Here is a 22,015-nt window from a genome sequence, read left to right on the forward strand (position 1 = left end):
TAATCCTACCAAATTGCAATGAAAGTTAGGAAGTTATCAATCCACTTCGTTCCAATTCTTTACATTAAAAAAATTCAGAAGCATCAAAACAAGAATTTCTTTTACATTCTCTCCAAATCAAACGACTTCCTCTCCTTCATTCTCTCCCTTTCAAGACTTATACAAGACTTGATAAAGTTGTTGTCTGCTTATCCTCATTCATTTCATTTATAAGGAGTTTTAAGTGACTAGTCATTTAAAACGCATGACCCTCTCTATACACAATTTGCATGCAAAATATATTCAATAAATGGATTGTGACAAGACCTACACACAATTAAAATGAACAAATTGCTCCAAACAAAAAACACATCCACCACATTCAAACTAATTCCATTTTGATAAAAATAAATGTATTGAAAAACAATATCCACCATTATGAAATAATACACAAGTAAAAATACAAAAATAAACTCAAGCAGCTGCTTCCTCATTTAGCTCCAACTTCCATAAGCAGTATTCCCTCTCAAACAACAAAAATTCCTGAAAGTCAATATAACACCACCATAAGTCAAACCACCATAAACCAACCCCAAAACAAAAACAAAAATTTAAAAAAAAAAAAAAAAAAAAAAAAAATCAAAATCACCTGTAATTGGTTCTGACTAAACAAATGAATGAGGCCAGTTTCAGGAGCCGCAACCAATTCAATCAATTCATCATGGATTTCATGCGTATCATTACCAGACTCCATAACAGAAACAGAAACCTACATTTTTATTTTAAAATGAAATAAAATTGATATCATTTTAAATTTATTTATCAAAAAAAAAAAGTATATACCTGCATGCATCGAAGAATAACTTCTGGAATACAACACCTGCGACATAAACCCCTCAAGATATATGTTGCTGGATTTCCTACAGATCCATCACTACCAGAATACCATGCATCTATTTTCATTATTTCCATTGTTACCCCTGCTTGAAATCTCGCCAGCTCACCTATCAATTCAACATCATCCAAACTTTCATTATACTTTCAAAAATCTACACATTATACCAATCTCATCCAAATATATATATATATATATATATATATATATATATATATATATATATATATATATATATATATATATATATATATATACCTTTAATGCCAGCTGCAACAATAGCAGCAAGAAGGCCACCATCAGCAACTTTATTCGACCCAAATCCATCACTCTCTGTTGCTGTACACTGCAGTGAAACCTCAATAGAGTACCTATCTTTTGTAGAAATCGCTACATTCACCTGAACATGAAATAAGCTAATAAGATACATCTTTTGTATTAAATTTGAAAATAAAATTTAAAAAAAAAAAAAAAAGTAAAGAAACATACGAGCAAGTGGCGATGTGATACAACTTGTTCAGATACTGAAGAATAAAGAGCACTTGTGAGAGCTGTACACAATGAGGCATCTGGAGGCATACATTCACCAGAAGGCAAACAAAGCATAGCTGTAGCTTGCAGTTGAAGGTTTGTGGGCTCCATAAATTCATAAATTTCATCCTCAGTAGGAACCAACCATGGGTTTTCTTTTCCTATTCAAAAATGTAAAAATTCAGAATCACCAAAAAGATAGGGGTAATTTTGTAATTTTTGTTTATAGTTTACTTACTTAGCAGCAAAGCCATGGATGAAGATAATGTTTCCATAGCTACAACATTTGCTCTGTGTTTCTCTTCGTTTGAAATGTCTTGAGGGTCAATTCCGGCATTTTCTAATTCAATTTGTAGCCAGTTGCGATATGTTGCATCACAGGAGTAGTACTCGTTCTATTGAATGAAACATTAACATTGGTTTTATTTATTTAATAAGATTTTGTAAAAGGTTATGTAATTGTAGAGCTTCTAGAAGCATACCCAGTCTTCAAACTCTCGCATACTATCAGAAACATCATTGTCCTCTGTTGAAAACAAAGCTTCTGATGAATGTTTTAAAGGCTCAGCAAGTATACTAAGCAACTTATGAGCACCAATAGGCATTGATGGAACTCTCCACATAGAAATTAAAGAAAATTCCCGGAATAGCACATTGCTAAAAAAGAGAGAGATACTAAAAATGTTTAGCAACATGTGATAATTAATAATTAAGAAAACAATTAATTAATTACCTGTGGATTAATGCTCTAATGAGAAGCTTAATGCCAACAGCTATAGCATTGTTAATGGTGGAAGGTGGAGTAAAACAAAGCCATTGAATGACCATGGCTTTTTCAAGACTATGTAACCGAAATTGCTCTGCCACGTCAGATGACATGTCATATTTTCCAACTTTTACTTCTCGTGATCTTGATAAAACTCTGTTTAAATTTTTTTTTTTAAATGAGAAAGGTAATAAATGGAAACAGTTAAATTAAGAAGGATTTAAAAAGAAACCTTTCAATAATTTCTTCAAAGCTTCCTTTTTCAAAACTGGCATTTGAATCATCTCCAGGGGAAAACGGGAGGTATTCTATAGCAGAAAGAAAGATTTTGTATCTCACGTGAACACTGCCAAATTTTAAAAAAAAAATTAAAAACATTAAAAGGTGTATAAAAGTAAATATTTTGTTAAAAAATATAAAAAAAATCACCTGCCATTCAAGCGTAACTCCATCATATGGACAAAAAGGTCAATGCAACGATGGCGTGCAAGCTGAGATGCATAGATTCCAACCAACTCTTCATGTTGCTTTGAGAAAAGAAACATTGCGTACCTGAAAAAATTACATATTTGCCCATGTTAAGTCGAAACAAGTTAAAAGAAATAAAGTTAGGTATTAAGATGAAAAAGACTCACATGTGAAGAATAAGATCACCAAGAGTCATTGTCTTCTCCTTAAAAGCATCCTTCATTTCATCAGCAAGTAAATGCCGAAGCACAAGAACTAAATGTGCCCCAAAACGGATCATTTGAGGGTCCCCATGAGGCCTTCCAGAAACAAAAAAACAATTTCAAGAAAATCTAAAAATGCAAATTTTTTATTAAAAAAAATAAAAACGAAATGAATTTATTTACCTGAAGATATCTTCATCGCCTCCTGATGGGGATATCCATGACCATATAAGGTCAAGTAAACGAGGAATATCCCCCAACATTAAACTCATCTGTTTCAAAATTAATAATAAAAAAAATCATGTTATTTGACTTATTTCTATTCATATGAAAAAAAAATGTAAAAAAGTGCTAACTTCAATCTGGCGATGTTGCTCCTTACACCCTCGAATTACAGCTTCATGCACAGACTCACTAAATCATAAAACAAAAAAAGAATTTAAGTACCAAAATTAAAAATCTTTGTTGCACTAAAAACAAAATCCCAGATTTTTAATTTTTACCTTGAATGAAGCTTTTGAAGAAGGGCAGAAAGGTCACGTGGTTGTTGATTCAATACTTGAAGTGGCCAATTTTCAGGTCCAAGAAGTGATTCAGAAGTAATATCTTCACTTCTTTCAGTTTCACCAGATAACTCCAAATCAACTTGAACATCAAGCCATGACTTGGTCAACGCCCAGCATGCAGCCTGAAATTGGTCAAACCTCAAATACAATACACCAAACGGTCAAAAAGTCAAAAAGTCAACAGTACCTCCCAATCGTTACAAATCGGTAAAACGCGTTTCACATTACTGCAATTGGCTGCATATACTGCTGTTTCAAATTTCCCACTCTCTTGCTCTGCGATTTTCTTTAATAAACATAAAACAGTAATTAATATGTTTTTTGGATGATAAAATAGTAAACTAATTAAACATTTTGAAATATATCTTATGTTACCTCTGATGCACAATATGAAGCCCATTTCCAGAGGCGTCTCTGATTATTCACACCACTTTCCAATTCCATAGCTTGAAGAGATCTGTTCTTTCCATTTTTTATGAGGGCTTCAATGGAAGGAGAATGATCCAAACCTCCAAATGGACATAAGGTTGCAGCTCTCCATGACTAAATGCAAGAAATAGCAATGTACTTTCCATTATAGCATCCTACTTTCATTTTGTTGAAATAAAACATTCTACTTTCAAGATTTTTCTTATAGCAGTTACAGATTGCTTTGTATTTACCAGTGCTATAATCAGAAAGATTTTTCAAAATGGAAGTATGATGCTATGAATTATGATAAACAAATTAATATTATTTATATGATGGATACCTGTCCTGCAGACCTGCAAAGATGGCATGCCTCTTCCAATCTTCCAGCTCTTAATAGAGCCCAGACATCTTCCAAAAGAGATTCATCTTGTTTCTGTTTAGATATAAAGTTAACTCCATGAGTGAAGATACAGTTTATAAAAACTAGCTAATTAGATGCAGAAGATGGAAGCAGATGAAGAAAAGAATACTTTGTCATCAGAAAGTGGTTGAGCATGTTGGCGTGTTGGAGCATCAAAATCCAAGTGATGAACAATCTTGTCATTTGAGGAGCCTTTCTTTAGAAATCTTTGTGTGTGATTCCAGACTCCAGAGGTGGGGAGATGTGTGCCAACATGAGAGCCACGTACCTGTATACAAGGATGTAAAAGATATTTAAAAAGATAAAAATAAAAATTGGATATATTTTAGTGATAATTGTTTCAACAACAAATCACCTTGTTCTCCAAATCAAGAGCCTTGGAGGCTAATCCTTCAAGCCATTGGATAAGTCTAAGGCATAATTGAGCTTTATGATCTGCTGCAACAAACTGGCAAGCCTCCAGATGTGAAGTTGTTGGCAACTGAAGTAAAAACATTTAAATAAAGTCTATAAAACTTGAGTTTTAAGATAAATTAAACAAAGTGAGTAAACATAAAAGCTTGATACCAGGATAAGATTTTCAGGAAGCTCTTCATTCCCTGTTCAAATGGGAAGAGAAGAAAAGAAACTATAAATTGATGGGACCCCAGAAAGTAAAAAACTATAATCAGTGGTTTGTTTAAATATATATAAAAAGCTATTGAGTTTATATACAAATCCAGCCTACATCCAAATGAATAATTAGGTAAAAGGTTACCTTTCCCATATAAATACCACAAAAGTGACCAAGAAGCAGCCTCATCAAGTAGCACCCTAGCCTTTTGCCTCATCAATTTGTCCTCAACAATCCTGTGTCTCTCAGTACAGCTGTTGCTGTAGATAAACAAAAGAAATATGTAGTCTTTTTATAGGAACAAGCAACACGAAATATAGAAATTCCACTAGCATATCAGATTGTTTTGGGGTATGACACATACTTAATTGACTCAGAAACATTGCGGCATGCTCCTTCAAGTCTTAATATCAAATCAGGGATGGACATCAACCCTGCAAGACATACATTAAACAATAAAGTACAGAACCAGTTGAACCCATTACCACTTATAGCATACATTAGTGTTTATATGGTTCATGATATGTATGCATAGAACCTAAAGGTGGAATCATGTTGGGGAAAAGTAAAATAGATCAAAGGCGTCAACTGTAATGTCAATTGTAACGTCCATAGTTAAGCATATAAATTGCCTACCTTGAAGAGCAGCATCAAAAAGAGATGCGAATAAAGGAAATGTTGCATCTCCACTATCAGGTGATGCATCTTCCTCAAGCTTGCAAGCTTTTAAGGAATGCGTTCTTGATCGACCAACTGAATCGTTAGCAATAGCCATTTCAGCTATTCCGCGACTATCTACTGAGGGTGATCTCCTTTTGAACGAAGATTGAGTTCTCGCGTTTATTCCTTCTGATTGATCACCATCAGAATGGTCAACTTCTTTTTTGATATTTTCAAGATATAGAGCAGCATTACTGAACTTCGATTGATAATTCTCTTGGTGCGGTGAAGGCGAATTCCTTTTTCTGAGCATACACAATTATGGGTTAGTGAAAAAAACAACTTACGACTGATAAAATTCTCAAGAAGACGTGAGTCCATGAAATATTTTCGAAGTTTTATTTGAAGAATATAGTAACAACGCCAATTTGCTTAATTTGGGGAAGAGTTTCAATGTTCCGATTCATACCCGTAACGCCGGAAACGCTCTCTGAGGCTTAAGTCTTGAGGATCAAAATAACTTGGAGACGTATCCATGTCGACATTCATTGTAGCGATACCAACTTACAATTTTTTCTGTTAACAAATATTAATGAACTATCTGCGTTGTGAGGGTTTTGATGAGTAGCTTTAAACCCTAGAAATACTGATTTGAGCGCGGAAAGAAGAAGGTATGGATGATTTAGGGTAAATTACATAAGTAGTCCCTAAGTTATCTCTTAAATACACTAAATGGCCCGTTGTTTATATAAATGACAGGATTTTCCCTTGAAACCAAAATAGTGCATAAAATGGAAGATTAATGTTAACATTGTTCAAAAAACTTAAGAAAAAAAAAACATAAAAACGTGATAATTTATTTTTATTTTCTAAAGATTTTATGTTTTAAATGGGGAGTCCCACCACCATGGGATGAGAATCATTTAGATAACCTTTTAAATAATCTATCAAATCTTGATTTATACTTTGATTCTTTTACCAATAAAACATTTGATAGTAAAAATTGTTTTAGATGATATTATAATAGTTCGGAAGATCTTTCAAAATAAATTGTTATAAAAATAAATACATAAAGGTAATATACTATAATAAACTAATCAATAAAAATATATTGTTGCTTTTGTATTGAACTCCTTTTAATATTTTAAGATAGATTGTCTCGGTTTATTTTTAGGATTAATGACTTGTAAAGATAATAAACTTTGTCATATATACACATTTAGTCGCTATTTTTTGTGCATGATTATTGTTGAACTTGTTTAAAATGTTTGAAATACCTGTTATTGTAAACTTGGTTGGTTTCTGATGTCTCTAACATCTTCATCGACTTTCTAATCATCTTCTTTAGTCATACATGAATTCTCTGGCAACCAAGGTCAAGAACATCTATACATGTGTTCGTGTTCATCCCCTAGAAAAATTGTGTCCATCCCATTCAAATTTCGAGTCTCAATATGCAAGCTCAATAACATCATCTAAAGATGCAAGCTCAAGAAATCTAGTTTTGAGTTTTGAGTTTGTTTTCAAAAATCATGTCTGCCCCTTCAGAAAATCAAGAAATGTTTGTGTTCGTGATCATCTCCTTCAAAAATTGTATCCATCTTCGTCATGTGTTTAAGCATAAAATCCAACTTCAAAAATAGCTCATAAGTCTAGGTTCAAAAACACTATGAATTTGGTCCTCAAAATCTAGGTTTAAAACCCCTTCATGTATGAATATGGTTGTCCCAAGGATTTATGGTTGTCCGAAAATTCTTATAAATTCTTATTGGTCAGAGAAGATGATCAGAAACCCACTGGTCAGAAACTCTGAAAACCAACTAAATTAAACAAATTCAATGCTAAGTCGTATAAAAAAATAAAAAATAAAAAATTTAATATAGATTTCAAAATGTTTGGCTTTCTTAAAATAATTTTGTTTATAACTAAAAGCGAATATTTTAAAACAATATAAATAAAGGTTATATAGAAACACCGGCTTCATCTCCACCGTCCGTCCGCCCCATCCCTTAACCAGAAATCGTAGTGTCTGCTAAAAGTCGAAGCGCAACTGGTTTATCTACAGACAACAATGACGGTGGTCGCCGGTTGCTCCTCCTGTGCTCTTCCGAGACCAATCTCAACTCCGTCTCACCGGATAACCTACGGTCAGGAATCTTTTCGATCACACCCTGCTAAACAATCGTTATCTGCCAACATTTCTGCAAAATTATATTTCATCATAGCGAATCCACACTTCCTATCTTTTTACTTACTGCATAATTTTCCCAATTTTATGTCGAATTTTGCGATCTACTTTTGTTATATATGAACTCTAGACTTCCTATCTTTTTACAATGCCATATCAAGTTCCTTCAATTTGCAAGTCAATTAGTTCGATGGGTTTTTAGGGTCCTCCCCTTCGATTCGTGCTTCAAAACTGCTCACGATACTTAAATTGACAATTTTCTGATTTTCTAGATGTGATATGAAAGCGATAAGTAGCTTTTTAATCGCTTGTTTCTACTTCTTTTTGAAGGGAAGCTTGTTCCTCTTGTCCACAACTTCAGAACCTCCCATGGAGTTTCACTGTGCATCAATGCTATGCAAAAGAAGCTAGATCAATGTGCAGCATCAACAACAAATGAAACTGGTCAACAATTCTATGGCCCCTTGGGTTTAAACCAGGTATGATTGTTGAATCCCATAAAAAATTTCAATTTTACAGGTTTAATTGATTCATTTCATGTTCATCATTTGGTAGAAATTGGGAATGGGAATGGGGTTTGTAGGAATCAGTAACGCATTGTTATTAGCTACACCTTTAGACGCCATGGCAGACACCTCTGATGCAACCCAGTCTATCTTTAACATGAACATGCCTGTGTTATTACTTGTTGCCCTCATTGGAGCCACTGTTGGAGGTAAGTAACATTCACTATGCATTGATGCATTCATTGTATTATTTATAATTTATAATTTATAAATAAAATCCATTCTCAAATTATGAAATTTTGAAGGATTACTTGCTAGACAAAGAAAAGCAGAATTACAGAGGCTAAATGAACAGCTTCGCCAGATCAATGCAGCCTTAAAAAGACAAGCAAAGATAGAATCATATGCACCTGCTTTAAGCTATGCTCCTGCCATTAAAATACCTGAAAATGAAGTCTTTGTTGATCCAAGAAAGCAAGAGTTGATATCTCATCTCAAAAACGGGAAAAACTTTCTCAGAAATCAAAAACCAGAAAATGCATTCTTTGAGTTTAAAACCGCACTTGAGCTTGCTCAGAAGATTAAAGATCCAATCGAGGAAAAAAAGGCTGCAAGAGGACTAGGTTTTCTTTTCTTTCACATTTAAGGATGAAATGGTGTAATTTACTCAACCCACTAACCTAATTTTATTATTAATTTTTCAGGAGCATCAATGCAGAGGCAAGGTAAGCATCGAGAAGCCATTAAATACCATTCGATGGTTTTATCAATTTCAGAAAGAGAAGGTGAGGACTCAGGGAACACAGAAGCGTATGGAGCAATAGCTGATTGTTACACTGAGCTTGGTGACTTAGAAAAAGCAGCAACTTTCTATGATCAATACATTGCTAGATTACAAGCGGATTGATGATTGGTTCATCTGTTTCTTTACCACATCATCATGGATGGAAGTTTTGTAGTAGAGGCTTGTAATTGTTAATGGTTGTTTCCAACTTTCTTGAAATTTATGTTTTTCTTAATGATTTATAAAGACATTATGGATGATATTTTTTTTATTCAAAAAACAGACATGTAATTATGTATCCATACTCAACCAATATATAACAATCTACCAATGGGAAGACAAAAAAAAAGTGAAAAGGAAAACAACTGCCACATAAAACTCAACAAAACAATACATACGAAAAAATATATATAAAAAAAGAAGTTAAAACGCCACATAATCTCACTGATAATACATGAGTTGTTGGGCAGCAGCAACACCCTGGAAACCACCATCGTACATCGCCTGACTTGAACCACCACCACCACCTATACCCAGATGATGTTGTCTTTGAGGGTGGTGGTGGTGGTGCATAAGATGGGTGGGGTGGTGGACCCCACCCACCCCACCCATCCTGCTCATTGCTAATAAATTAGCAGCTGAAAGCATTGGGGCGGGACCCGGTGGTGGAAGTGGGTTTGAGCTCGTTCCTGGTGGAGTAGGCTTGCTTCCCCATGAACACTATCAAACAGCAAAAGATTATGATTTTTTTTATAAAACATTAAAAATGAATTTTATTAATTAAAAAAAATGTACCTTGATTTGTTTGCCATAAAGAATAGATTGAGTGTTTCCCATTTGAATAGCAAGTGCAGCCTCGGTGTGGTTACTGTATCGAACAAACCCAAAACCTTTGTCACGCTGCACACGCACTTCCTCAATCACCCCTGCACCTAGGGCATGAAAATGTCGATGTAGCTCAAGCTGTGTAACCTACATTTAAAAAAAATTATTCAATTCTATTATTATACAGATATAGATATAGATATAGATATAGATATAGATATAGATATACAGATAAATTGTAGGAGGTCTTACTTCAGGGCCAAGGTTGCCAACATAAACGGTTGTGTACTGTGGATTATTTTCAGGTGCATCACTATCACTTGGCTCTTTAGTATCCTCTGTAAAACAAAACAAAAAATATATATAGATAAAAAAAATGACAACTTTTGATAGTTTTATTTTATAATTATGCCTAGAGTATTGCATACCTAGAGATCCATTTGTTAGCTCTACAACACTTTTTGAATCTGAACCTTGTCTTTCATCACTAACACCAGCACCTTTTGTAGCCCAATTACATCTTATCTGCCTACTCCCAAGCCATTTTCCTAAAAATAAAAACACGTAAATGTTCTAAAATCAAGTTAAATCAAAACTCAATGCTAAAAATAATATTTGAACATGTGTGTCAGTGTGTCACGCTTACCAGTTAAGTCATTTATTGCGCTTTGAGCATCCTAAAAAAGGAATAACGTTAGATTTTTTTGCTTAAATATAATTTTTGTATGAAGAGACGAATAACAAATAGTCTTCCAGAATGTTCTAGAAAGAATATTAATATAACCTGTTGGTTTCGAAAAGAAACAAACCCAAAACCTCTTGAACGTCCAGTTTTCTGGTCCCACATAACCCTCGCATCCCTTTAATGATGCAAATACATGAAAAAAAAAAGTATGTAAAATGCATATATGTATAATTATATGTATGTATGTATAGAGAGATAAAACATGTACTCACGAACAGCTAGAATAGACAGAGAAGCATGCATACAACATAGCATCAGTAACCTCAGGGCTAAGATCACCAACAAATATGTTATAATGACCTTGAAGGGAAGAAAGTGATAATGTCATGAGGAAAGAAAGTAAAAAATAAATATGGGTATATTATAAATTATTTCCAAAAAGGGTATTAATATTAAGTCCTACCTGATGTGTCCTCCCTTTGTCCAGTGACATATGCCCAGTTAACTTTGATAGGTTGTCCAAACCTGCAAAACTTATTTGATAAGAGGAATGTTTTGAAGTGAAATTGCAGTGCAGAATATACCTCTATGAACACACCACTTACAAATGCCTTCCATTTAGAGACACTATTGCAAGTGCAGCAAATCTTCGATCAAAATAGTGAATGAATCCATATGATGACTACAGACATGAAGAAAATTATATAAATATTACTTATAATTTCTTGAAAAAGGAGCAAGAAAGTAGTAAAAAATAGGTACTTTGTCTTTTCTTATGAGTTTGCAGCTTTCAACAGGTCCAGTGCTTGCAAAAACCTCTTGAAGAAGTGGTTCAGTCACTTGTGTATGGATATTTCCCACATACCTGCATTTTTCTCAAAATAAAACAGGATTAAGTGGGCCCAAGTGGGATTTTTATATTTAAAAAAAAAAAAAAACTTTTATGATGATCAAGCATGGAAATGAAAAAGATGATAAGAAGCAAGATGTAAACTACTTACACACTGCGGCATGTGTTTGGATCAAACCCAGGAGGCAAATTTCCACTTGGTATTGGTTCAATCTGCAAAATGAAAAGGTGAAAAATGAATTTCATCGAGAGGATTCAAAATGTGATATTTTTGTAGCCAACAGACAAAAAGAACTGGGGTTCAATCAAAAAAGAATGGAACTGATCAAAGAAACTCGGCATCATCGATAGAACAAAAATCAAAAACCAAACTCCCAAAAAAGATGAAGTCACAAGCATTCACCAGCTAAAATTAAAACGCAGCTAAAATGAGCTCCAAGAGCGGCCATTAACAATTCATGATCAATCACAAAATCAAAAATTGAACAACATGAGGATGAAGTCAGAAGTACTTTTTATATTTTACTAGCCAGCAGACTAAGTAAACACTGATTTTCTCAGATTAAAAACGCAACTATCCAGAAGCTCTAAAACGAGCATCATCAATCGATAATCAATCAAAAAACGAAAACCCTAAACTCCAAATGACAGAATTAACAGACGAAGGATGAAGTCAGAAGCATGTGTATAAGTGGGGATAAATTACAACATTGAAACAGTGTTTTGTGCGAACCTGTGGTGGAGCCAATAGGCCAGGATGATAAAGAGATTGTTGTTGAAGGAGAGCTTGCTGCATCAAAGATTGTTGTTGTTGTTGCTGTTTCAGTCTCTGATGTTGATGTTGCATTATTGACGAATACAAATCTGCTCTGCTTCAGGATCGAGTAAAATTCAGTGATTTGGGGGGTTAGGGTTTCGATACTCCGCGTGGGAGAAACAGAACGACCAATGGAAAGCCCAAGAAGAAATAAACAGACCCGAACAGGACACTAGTACAAACTTAGCCTTGTACTATGACTATATTAACGTTTCACCCCTCCACGTTTGTTATGTACATCAAAATTTTAATTTCTTTTACGCATGACGTTAACAAAAGTTTTAATATAGCACGAATAAGACATAAGGTAAGGATATCACCGACAATATCACTGGCAATAAGGAATATGAATAGTAATTGCACAGAGACCATGACATAAATCAAGAGAACATATTGAACCCCAACTCGTACAACATGTTTGATAAGGGGAAATGACACAAATGTCCTACAAAATTTCTAGAGTTGGTCGATTTAGTTCTTAAAGTTTTTGTCGGGTTTTATGAGTCTCTAAAAAAAGTTCACCATACGACAGTGACCATTTAGACAAAAAAAAAAAAAAAAACTCACATTGTGCCCCTATAAAACCAAAAAAATAAGTTCGGGGATCATATGTTAGTCTCACTTTCACCTCCACTCAATACCACCCTTATTCCACCTTCCCCACAACCTCTTCCGTCAACCCGTCACCCTACCTGAACCAACTGATCATCAACATTTTCTTCAGCCATTACAGCCACCATAACTCACCTTAATCACCATCGAACCAATATCACAACAACCTAGTCCAACCACCCTTATTCCTCCCCTTTGTATCGTGAAATCAGCCACCACTGAAGCACCCATAACCCACAAAAATCACAAGTCAGCCACCATAACCAATCACCTGCAAACCGAAGAAAAAAGATTAACTCTCGTTATCTTTGTGAACCTCATCAAACCCACACATACTTCTCAACCTCGCATCCATCAAACCTGCAACTCAGAGAGATAAGGAGAGGTAGCTTGTACGATTTTGAACAAAGAAGAAGGAAGAAGGGGTCAATTCCTTGAAGAACTGAAATCAAATCAAAGAAAATAGTGGAAGGGGGTTGTGATCGAGAATCAATCAGAAGTAGAAGATGGATGTGATCTTCGGTGAGTGTGTGTAACGATCAAGGGTGAAGACGAAAATAAGAGCAACGATCGATTTCTTGGGAGGGTGCGAATTGAATGTGAATCGACTTTAGAAGAAAAGAATTATAGCTAATAAAGTCGATTTTTGTTGATGGATGTTGGCATACACGAAGACACACAAGAAATCGAATGGGTTGCTATCTTTCATTCTTCTCCCAAATCACTTCGATCTTGTGGCATAAGCTTTTGATCCCCAAACTTATTTTTTGGCTTTATAGGGACACAATGTAGGTTTTTTTGGTGTAAATGGTCACTATCGCATGGTGAATCGGCTATTACAAGTTGACATGGACTAAAAGAGCAGGTCATATCCTAGTTTAGGACCCGTAAAGCTTGGCAAAAACTTTAGGGACTGAATCGACGAATCCTAAAAACTTTGTAAAGCATTTGTGTCATTTTTCTATTTGATAATGATGATGATAGTTCGATACCATGAACAACATTCATGGTTAATATGTTAATTCAATTCATGAGAAAATAAAATTTCAAATAATAAATTGAATAATGGACCCATCCTAATTAATTGGACATAGTTGTTATGGAGCTCAATCCAAATGACTTTGGTCCCAATGATAATTAAAAATAGTAATCCAAACCAAGGTTGTAAAAGTCATTTAACGATACAATGTCACTAATAACGAGAAAAAAGTTCTTTTGTTTCCGACTTTATCACTCTCCATAATAATATGTCCAATTACGTTTGTTGGAAATGAAAGAGGATGAGAAAATAAAGGATCGAAGAATGAGAGTTCAATGAACTAATACAATTATTGTAGTGTGTACGTGTGTCTGTGTGTATGTATGTGTGTATATATATATATATATATATATATATATATATATATATATATATATATATATATATATACATATATGTATATATAGGTTCAAATGTGGATTGACATCTATTGTGCGGACGTGTGGACAATGTTATTCTGTGAGAATGATGAAGAAAATATGTTGTTTAATAATGTTAATACGTTCATTTTTACATAATTATTGTCATTATCACACATTTTCACCAATTAAATCGTTTATAAGGTTATTATAGACTTTTTTTTATTATTCACATTCTGTCAGAATGTTGTCAAAATGTTTATTGAGTCGTATTTTGTAAGAATGAAAATGAGTGGAAAACGATGTGTGAGAACAAAAATGAATAAGAATTAATGAGAATGAATGTAAATGAAAATAATTGTGTGAGGTTGAACATATTCACATCAATAAACAACTTATTCTTTTAGTGATTATCATAGAATAACATTGTTCACACGTCCGCACAATAGTTGTATATATATATATATATATATATATATATATATATATATATATATATATATATATATATATATATATATAGAGAGAGAGAGAGAGAGAGAGAGAGATTCTATGGAAAATAAAAAGGGATAATGACTTAAAAGAGTAATGTATTTTTCGATTTGTACACATTTGGTCACTGAGTTTTTTTTTCGTCCACATTTACCCCTTCAACTTGTTAAACTATACACATTCAGTCCTTATGATCGGTTACTCCAGGCTAGCCGAGAAAAACGACTTAATAGGATAATATATTTTTCATTTTGTACACATTCAGTCCTTAAAATTTTTGTACATATTTATCCTTAACATTTTTTGTTTCAAAATAAGTTTTTTTTTTGTACTCATTCTGTACATATGAATCATTTCTTTAGTTTTTTCTCACGACATCTTACGTGAGACAATCATTGATGAGGTGTTTGGGTTGTTGATGCTTATGTCCAACGCGATCTCGACTGCTTGGTTGCATAGGTCTTGTGGTTTGGCTTAAGTCTTATATTCTGAACGTCGTAACTTCTTCATACGATATCAAATTTTAACGATATTTATATCCACGTGTTCATTTTTTCATTAAGATTACTCTCATTAAAATGTAATATATTTTTACTTACTGTTTTATAAATAAAAAAATAAAAACATCCATACATGCATTCATAAAAAGCGTATGGACGTGTGCGGACGCAAGAATACATAGTATGTGTTGTCGAGATTAAATAGGTGTTGCTGATACATGAAAAATAGGTATAAACGAAAAAAAAATCAAAATTTTTTCCACTGTGGACAAAAAAATGGGTGTTGTTGGTGCAATACCAAGACCAGGCTAAATCCGCCCCTACATATGGATATAAAAATCGTAGGTAAAAATATATTATTTTTTAATACAAGTAATCTAAATGAAAGTTGTAGTAGACTAAAATACGAGCACATAGATATAAAGATCTTTCGCATGGATATAAAGATTGTTAAAATATGAGATCGTATGGACAAGTTATGATGTTCAGAATACATGACCAAAGCAACCAAGTAGTCAAGATCGCGATGGACATAAGCATCAAAAGGCTCAAACACCTCATTAATGAATGTCTCAGGTAAGATTTCGTGAGAAAAACCTAAAAAAATCATTCATAAGTACTGAATGAGTACAAAAACCAAAATGACTTTGTAACATCCCCAAAATTCAAGACCAAAAATTTCATTTTTAATTAAGTTATTATAAAACCAATTAGTATAGAAACATCCATAATAACATCTCATGTCAAAAACCAAGGTAGAAATTATCAAATCATGTTATCATAAAACAATATCATAGTGTAATCCCCAAGATCTCATGTGCGGAAATATAGTGTGATGCAATACGATCGAGCCGACACCTCTCCTCTGAAAACGAAGTACCTGAAACTAAAACTGAAAACCGTAAACAAAAAGTTCAATTAGTTCCCCCATCATACCACATACCACATAACACATAACATACATATTGTCGGGCAATTCTGGGGTGCCCGACCTACCCTGTCCGGCCATTCTGGGGTGCCGACCTATCCTGTCTGGCTATTCTGGGGCACCGACCTACCCATGTCAAGCAGTCCTGGGGTGCTGACCTACCCATGTCAAGGGGGTGCTGACCTACCCATGTCAAGCAGTTATGGGGTGCTGACCTACCCATGTCAAGCAGTTTTGGGGTGTTGACCTACCCTTCGGTCTTAACAACCAAACTCCAGGGACTATTTCTCCCTCTACTACTACTACCACACATATCATAACATAATCATATTGTTAGGCATATATGGGGTGCCTGACCTACCTTTCGGTCCTAACAACCGAACTTGGGGACTATTTCCCTCTTACTACCACTATCACATATAACATATCATGCTAGCACATAAACATACCATGTAGTAGCAAACCAAATAGTTATCACAAAGACAATCATCTCATTTATCGGTCTTGGTGCCTTAGACCCACTTCTACTAGAAGGTGACTCACCTTACACTGCTGAAGTCCCAAAGACACAACCCCAGTTGCTGGATGACAAACTCCCGATCTGTCAATATCAAAACATCATCCAATTAATAATTAGGTCCCAAAACATAACCATAAGTTCATGGAGTAATAGGCTACATTACCCCATCTTGGCTTGATTCAAGCCCAAGGCCCAATCCAAAGGCCCAAAAGTTAAACTATGAATCAAACCCCAACATATGGCCCAATTTTCCAAATTGGGCCCAAACCTTTACATGGTCTTATTATAAGGCCCAACCATGTAGTCCAGTCCAAACATTTGGCATTTCTAATGGCCCAACATATCATAATCATGAAGGCCCAATTATGGCCCATCTATGGCCCAATTTTCCAAATTGGGCCCAAACCCTCACATATGGGCCTTACCCTAAAGCCCATCTAAATATTCTAGTCCATATGATTATTCTTGGATGGCCCATCAATAACCCAATCATCAAGGCCCAACAATAAACCCAAGTGAAATTAGGGTTTCATATAAGATGACAATTAGGGTTAAGTGTTTCTCACTTAACCCATTAAGGACTTAATCCATTAAGTCCATCACTCTACCAGATAAATCATATGGTGTGATTGGACTTAATACACAATTCCATTTCAATGGCCAAAATGTGGGCACCGATAAGTCCAAGCCCATAAATCCAATATTAGGGTTTTCTAAACCATAATTAGGGTTTCCAACCCCATCTTAGCCCAATAGGCCCAACAAGTCAAGTCCTTAGATCCATTAGGGTTCATTAGGCCCATTAGGGTTTTAGTCCCTTTGTCCAAACATCCCAAATGAGTCACAATACAAACGAGGCACACCGCCACCCGACACGGCGGCCGGTGGCGGAAGGAGGCGGCAGCCACCACCTCACGGTGGTGGTTAGGGTTTCTTTTCACTATTCCAATTTCTAATTACACTTTACAATACAACTCTCAATTAACACACACACACACAACTAAGCTAAACACACATACATAACCACCTTATGGTGGCCGACGGTGGCGAGTGGTGGTGGCGGCGGATCTTGATTTTCTGACCATACACTGTGCAAACAACTTCACAAACACACCCATCCAATAATTTACTCACATAACCACCACCTCACGGTGGCTTGTAGTGGCAGAAAATTGTTGCAGGGCAACAACCACCATGGTCGGCTGCCATGGTGGGTTTTTCTCTCGATCTCCGGCTAAGCTATCCCTTACACACCACAAACATAATCACAGGCCACCTGGTGGCGTGTAACGGTGAAGGAAGCGAAGGTTTTTGGCGATGACAACCACGACAGTCGGGAGATACGGCGGCGGATAGGGTTTGGCAGCGCCTCCCCTTGATCTTGACGGTGCCTCCCAACAACCTCGCTTAACATGTCGTCAGGTGCAAGGTGTCTCATCCATGCTGGCAGACGAGGCTCGCGGTGGCGGCTTCAGTGGTTTTCCGCCTCCACATGACGTCAGAGTCAAGATCTGGGGGTAGAAGAAGATAGGGCGTCGAAGAAATGAGAGCATCGAATTTGTCCATTCGTTGGCTCCCGGTGGTCGTCCCAGTTGCTCACAACGTCACCGACAACGAAACAGTGGTGGTGGCGGTCTTTGGCAAGCAGCGGCGGATGAGGGTGGTTCCATCACATTGGCGATTGGAGAGTTGTGCGTTTAGGGTTAGGGATGAGCTATGCAATGTAACAGTAGGGTAAAGAGGTAACCGGGCATATCCCGTGTTCCTCTAAACTTTGATCCAAAAATCCAACTTCAACCCCTCCTCACACTTTTGTTTTCAAATTTAATCCAATATTTACCATTTGAACCCTGCTTCCATAATTCATTTACAAATTAAGTCTGAATTGTTACCAATTAAGTCTGGAGCTAGTTTCCACTAGTTATCATGCCACTGTGGCTCTAACAACCTCCCGATCTAACCGATCGGGTCCATGCATTGAATCCTGACATCCAAATCCAAGGCTAAAAGTGATTGCTACATAACCAATGGTAGCCTTATATCACGAACGACCTTAAGCAGTCCACTGCTTCCTCGATCTCATAACTGTAATGGCGCCCATACAGTCTTATCACTGGCTCAACCATATCTATCCATCTGGGTAATTCCAAAATCTAATTCGTGGATTTCCATATCCTCACTGCTACACCCGAAATGGTGGGTACTACTGTTCCTTCCACATCCTAACAACGCACTCATGCTATCTACCAACCTAGTGAATGTTGCGGCTATGCCCACAGACTTACATCACTTTAGCACTATCTGATAACCTTGTGAATGCTACGGCTACACCCGCAAACTTACAACACTTCTCACACTATCTGACCGCTAGTTAATGCTACGGCTACACCCGCAGACTTACAACGCTTTAACATTATCTGACTGCTAGTGAATGCTATGGCTACACCCGCACACTTAAAACACTCTAACACTATCTGGTTGCTAGTGAATGCTACGGCTACACCCGCATACTTACAATACTCTAACACTGTCTAGCTGCTAGTGAATGCTACGGCTACACCCGCATACTTACAACACTTTCCATACTGGTCGAACACGCACTCGACCTAACACGCCACTGAACTTGAGTCCTAACCAGAACTTTAACCTGGTTCCTGAAACCAGCTGTCTGAGAGTCTCGATGGCTATCTGTTGCTCAGGCCACCGACTTCTTGGTCAGTCGGGTCAAAGGAACCGCAATCTCGGAGAAGTCTCGTATAAATCTCCGCTAATAACCTGCTAGACCCAGGAAACTCCGAATCTCAGTTGGAGACCTCAGAATCTCCCACTGCATCACGACCTTTATCTTGGCCGGATCGACCAGAATACCCTTCTAGTTGACAAGGTGCCCAAGAGATTGCACATCGCGCAACCAGAACTCACATTTGGAGAACTTTACAAAAAGTCTCTCCCCTACTTAAATTCGACTAAGTCTTCATGGTACATGAGAATTGAAGGATTCCCAATCCTTCTTATTTCCTAATAGTTCACTGCCGACAATCTGAGCTTACCAATGCTAATGAGAAATTACCAGTCAAACCTTAAGATTGACTATCCTCTGAAATCTTGAAGAGTACTCTTGAAATCTGTTCCAGTCTGACACCTCAGTCTATCTCCCATGCTGTCAACTAAAGGCGATAATCTTGACTCTGGCTAACGAATCCTCGTTTCCACTCCCAATCTCGCAGCACTACTGAACTCTAACCGAACACAACCCATAAGTCTAAAACTCGCAACTGACTTTACCATCTTCATGCTACCAACCATTTCCTAGCAACGACAGTGCCTTGGACTCCAAAGTTCTTCCATAAGCAATTGTCAATCACACCTGAACAAATGATAGAACCATTGAACTCAGACTTCACTGGAGAACTATCGCTCTAACCCTGACCTAATACCCTATAGATAATACTCTTGCACGGATCCTGATAAAGATCTGGAATGATAACAGTACACGCAGAACCCACTCTGCAAGATATGTCCCTCTATAGGTTCATCAAGGACTCTTCGACATGCAGATTGGCATATGAAGATCCTTGATAACCCAAAAACTAGTAGAAAACCAACCCGAGATCTGACTTATCCAAACTCACACACAATTCCAAGTGATACGTATTCCCAACATCCATCTAGTAACAGTAGAAGATGACATACCCGCAACATCTGGAGGAATCCTGGTCACCTTTGCTGACATGACCAACCTCACTACCCTGTAGCGGCCTAAAACCTTGGAGCGACAAACTCCCTTATGCACTTTCTCGCACGTGTTGCACTGACTCCGGCCCTGTTGGGCTTTCACTTGATGATCAGAAGTCATGGGTCTCCTCCCGAGACCCTCTTCTATACGCACCTGGCACGAACTCTCTTCTCAAAGTGCTCCAAGTCGATCTCGCATCTGCAACCTCTTGGAAATCATATCCTTTAGGGTCTGACACCCTGTCATGGTCACTAGCTCACTTGCCAATGGCTAAGATGCAACAACTGGAACATCCTCTGTCCCCAAACCGGGTCACAAACTCCTCCCTGAAGCTTCTCAGATTCTCCAAGACTCTCACTGATTCAAGTATGGATCTTGTGCTTTCAGTAATACGGGACCAATACTACCTTCCACACCTACCCATACTTTCCTCAGCAATCCTCCCGAATCCTCCAAATCACTTCCTCAAACTGGTACACCCAAGTCTCATTGAACCTCACTATTAACCCACTGAAACATATCCTAGGCTTTCCTAGGTTCCCGAACTCACCCAGTCCTCAGCTGTTGAAAGATTCCTAGTAATTTCAATTAGCTACCTCATGAATATAGCCGCGTGCAATAGAGATCAGATAATCCTATCATTGACTGATCAATACTAGCATGCAAGTCTACAAGCACATACAATAGGCATATAAGGCATCCTTCCTAGATCCTTATCCCTAATCTAGCATGCATTTCTCATAGTCATATCATAACATAACATATCATAACACGTATGGATATCTTGGGGAAAACTTACTTGAGCTCGGCTGATTGCACGCATCACACATCTTGTTCTCTTTTCAAAGTTCTTATCTTTTTTCGAACTTCTTTTTATAAAATGATTTTACTTTTGAAAATTTTCATACCAAGTCCTTAGTTTGAGTTCAGAAACACCCGAGAGTGTGTCTGAATCCCTCAAACCAAGGCTCTGATACCAACTTGTAACATCCCCAAAATTCAAGACCAAAAATTTGATTTTAATTAAGTTATTATAAAACCAATCAGTATAGAAACATCCATAATAACATCCCATGTCAAAACCAAGGTAGAAATAATCAAAACATGTTATCCTAAAACAATATCATAGTGTAATCCCCAAGATCTCATGTGCGGAAATATAGTGTGATGCGCTGCGATTGAGCCAATTCATCTCCTCTGAAAACGAAGTACCTGAAACCAAAACTGAAAACCGCAAGCACAAAGCTTAGTGACTTCCCCCATCATACCACATAACACATACACTACAAATAAAATGACATTTAGTGGCATAAAAAAAGTACCACTAAAAACTAAAAAAATGCCACTAAAGACCCTTTGGAAAATCAGCGGCACAAAAAAAAGTACCACTAAAAGTGCTGCTACTAAAGGCCTATAGTGGCACTTTTTGGTTGTATCGTTCTAGCCTAGTTGGTTTTAGTGGAACTTTTCTACTATGTCACTACAACACTTGTAGATTTTAGTGGCATTATTTTTATGCCACTATTAAACTGGTAAAATAAATGTTATTTTCATACTTTTAGTGATTCATTTTAACAAAAAATTTATTTTATTAATCTAGATTCGTTTTTTTCTTTTTTCTTTTAAATGGAATGTAGAAAATAAAAATAAGACGATTAAGA

At 36.3% G+C, this 22,015-nt stretch overlaps 3 protein-coding genes across 3 annotated transcripts; 1 reads left to right on the forward strand and 2 right to left on the reverse strand.

The window, feature by feature from the left end:
* Positions 1–358: 358 nt before the first annotated feature.
* LOC111883553 (nuclear pore complex protein NUP107) lies at positions 359–6,165 on the reverse strand. The gene is made up of 24 exons (XM_023879873.3): positions 5,983–6,165; positions 5,490–5,818; positions 5,218–5,287; positions 4,998–5,113; positions 4,808–4,839; positions 4,596–4,721; positions 4,350–4,508; positions 4,160–4,252; positions 3,784–3,951; positions 3,596–3,694; positions 3,346–3,530; positions 3,199–3,256; positions 3,026–3,114; positions 2,807–2,938; positions 2,601–2,723; positions 2,404–2,517; positions 2,139–2,327; positions 1,888–2,062; positions 1,644–1,800; positions 1,364–1,566; positions 1,133–1,274; positions 823–983; positions 629–748; positions 359–522 (listed from the first exon to the last, which is right to left on the reverse strand). Exons 1-24 carry the CDS (start codon positions 6,060–6,062, stop codon positions 454–456), a joined length of 3,189 nt encoding a protein of 1,062 aa, XP_023735641.2. The 5' UTR covers positions 6,063–6,165; the 3' UTR covers positions 359–453.
* Positions 6,166–7,493: 1,328 nt separating this feature from the next.
* LOC111883547 (protein FLUORESCENT IN BLUE LIGHT, chloroplastic) lies at positions 7,494–9,253 on the forward strand. Its single transcript, XM_023879867.3, has 5 exons — positions 7,494–7,660; positions 8,032–8,180; positions 8,257–8,416; positions 8,513–8,830; positions 8,912–9,253. The coding sequence occupies exons 1-5, from the start codon at positions 7,585–7,587 to the stop codon at positions 9,112–9,114; spliced, it is 906 nt and encodes a 301-aa protein (XP_023735635.1). The 5' UTR covers positions 7,494–7,584; the 3' UTR covers positions 9,115–9,253.
* On the reverse strand, positions 9,242–12,332 carry LOC111883546 (oligouridylate-binding protein 1B-like). Its single transcript, XM_052770477.1, has 12 exons — positions 12,085–12,332; positions 11,503–11,564; positions 11,264–11,366; positions 11,107–11,183; positions 10,965–11,026; positions 10,774–10,861; positions 10,601–10,676; positions 10,463–10,493; positions 10,245–10,364; positions 10,069–10,154; positions 9,787–9,963; positions 9,242–9,711 (listed from the first exon to the last, which is right to left on the reverse strand). Exons 1-12 carry the CDS (start codon positions 12,196–12,198, stop codon positions 9,433–9,435), a joined length of 1,275 nt encoding a protein of 424 aa, XP_052626437.1. The 5' UTR covers positions 12,199–12,332; the 3' UTR covers positions 9,242–9,432.
* Positions 12,333–22,015: the final 9,683 nt, after the last annotated feature.

Source organism: Lactuca sativa, chromosome 4, assembly GCF_002870075.4.
Source record: "Lactuca sativa cultivar Salinas chromosome 4, Lsat_Salinas_v11, whole genome shotgun sequence".
Lineage (NCBI taxonomy): Eukaryota > Viridiplantae > Streptophyta > Magnoliopsida > Asterales > Asteraceae > Lactuca > Lactuca sativa.

Coding starts and splice junctions, on each gene's coding strand:
- LOC111883547 (XM_023879867.3), top strand. CDS start 7,585: ATGACGGTGGTCGCCGGTTGCTCCTCCTGTGCTCTTCCGAGACCAATC. Junction 7,661..8,031: donor GTCTCACCGGATAACCTACG/GTCAGGAATCTT, acceptor TTCTTTTTGAAG/GGAAGCTTGTTCCTCTTGTC. Junction 8,181..8,256: donor GCCCCTTGGGTTTAAACCAG/GTATGATTGTTG, acceptor ATCATTTGGTAG/AAATTGGGAATGGGAATGGG.
- LOC111883553 (XM_023879873.3), bottom strand. CDS start 6,062: ATGAATGTCGACATGGATACGTCTCCAAGTTATTTTGATCCTCAAGAC. Junction 5,288..5,489: donor TTTTGATGCTGCTCTTCAAG/GTAGGCAATTTA, acceptor TATGTCTTGCAG/GGTTGATGTCCATCCCTGAT. Junction 3,115..3,198: donor AGCAACATCGCCAGATTGAA/GTTAGCACTTTT, acceptor ATTTTGAAACAG/ATGAGTTTAATGTTGGGGGA.
- LOC111883546 (XM_052770477.1), bottom strand. CDS start 12,198: ATGCAACATCAACATCAGAGACTGAAACAGCAACAACAACAACAATCT. Junction 11,367..11,502: donor CCAAACACATGCCGCAGTGT/GTAAGTAGTTTA, acceptor AGAAAAATGCAG/GTATGTGGGAAATATCCATA. Junction 10,155..10,244: donor GCTAACAAATGGATCTCTAG/GTATGCAATACT, acceptor TTTGTTTTACAG/AGGATACTAAAGAGCCAAGT.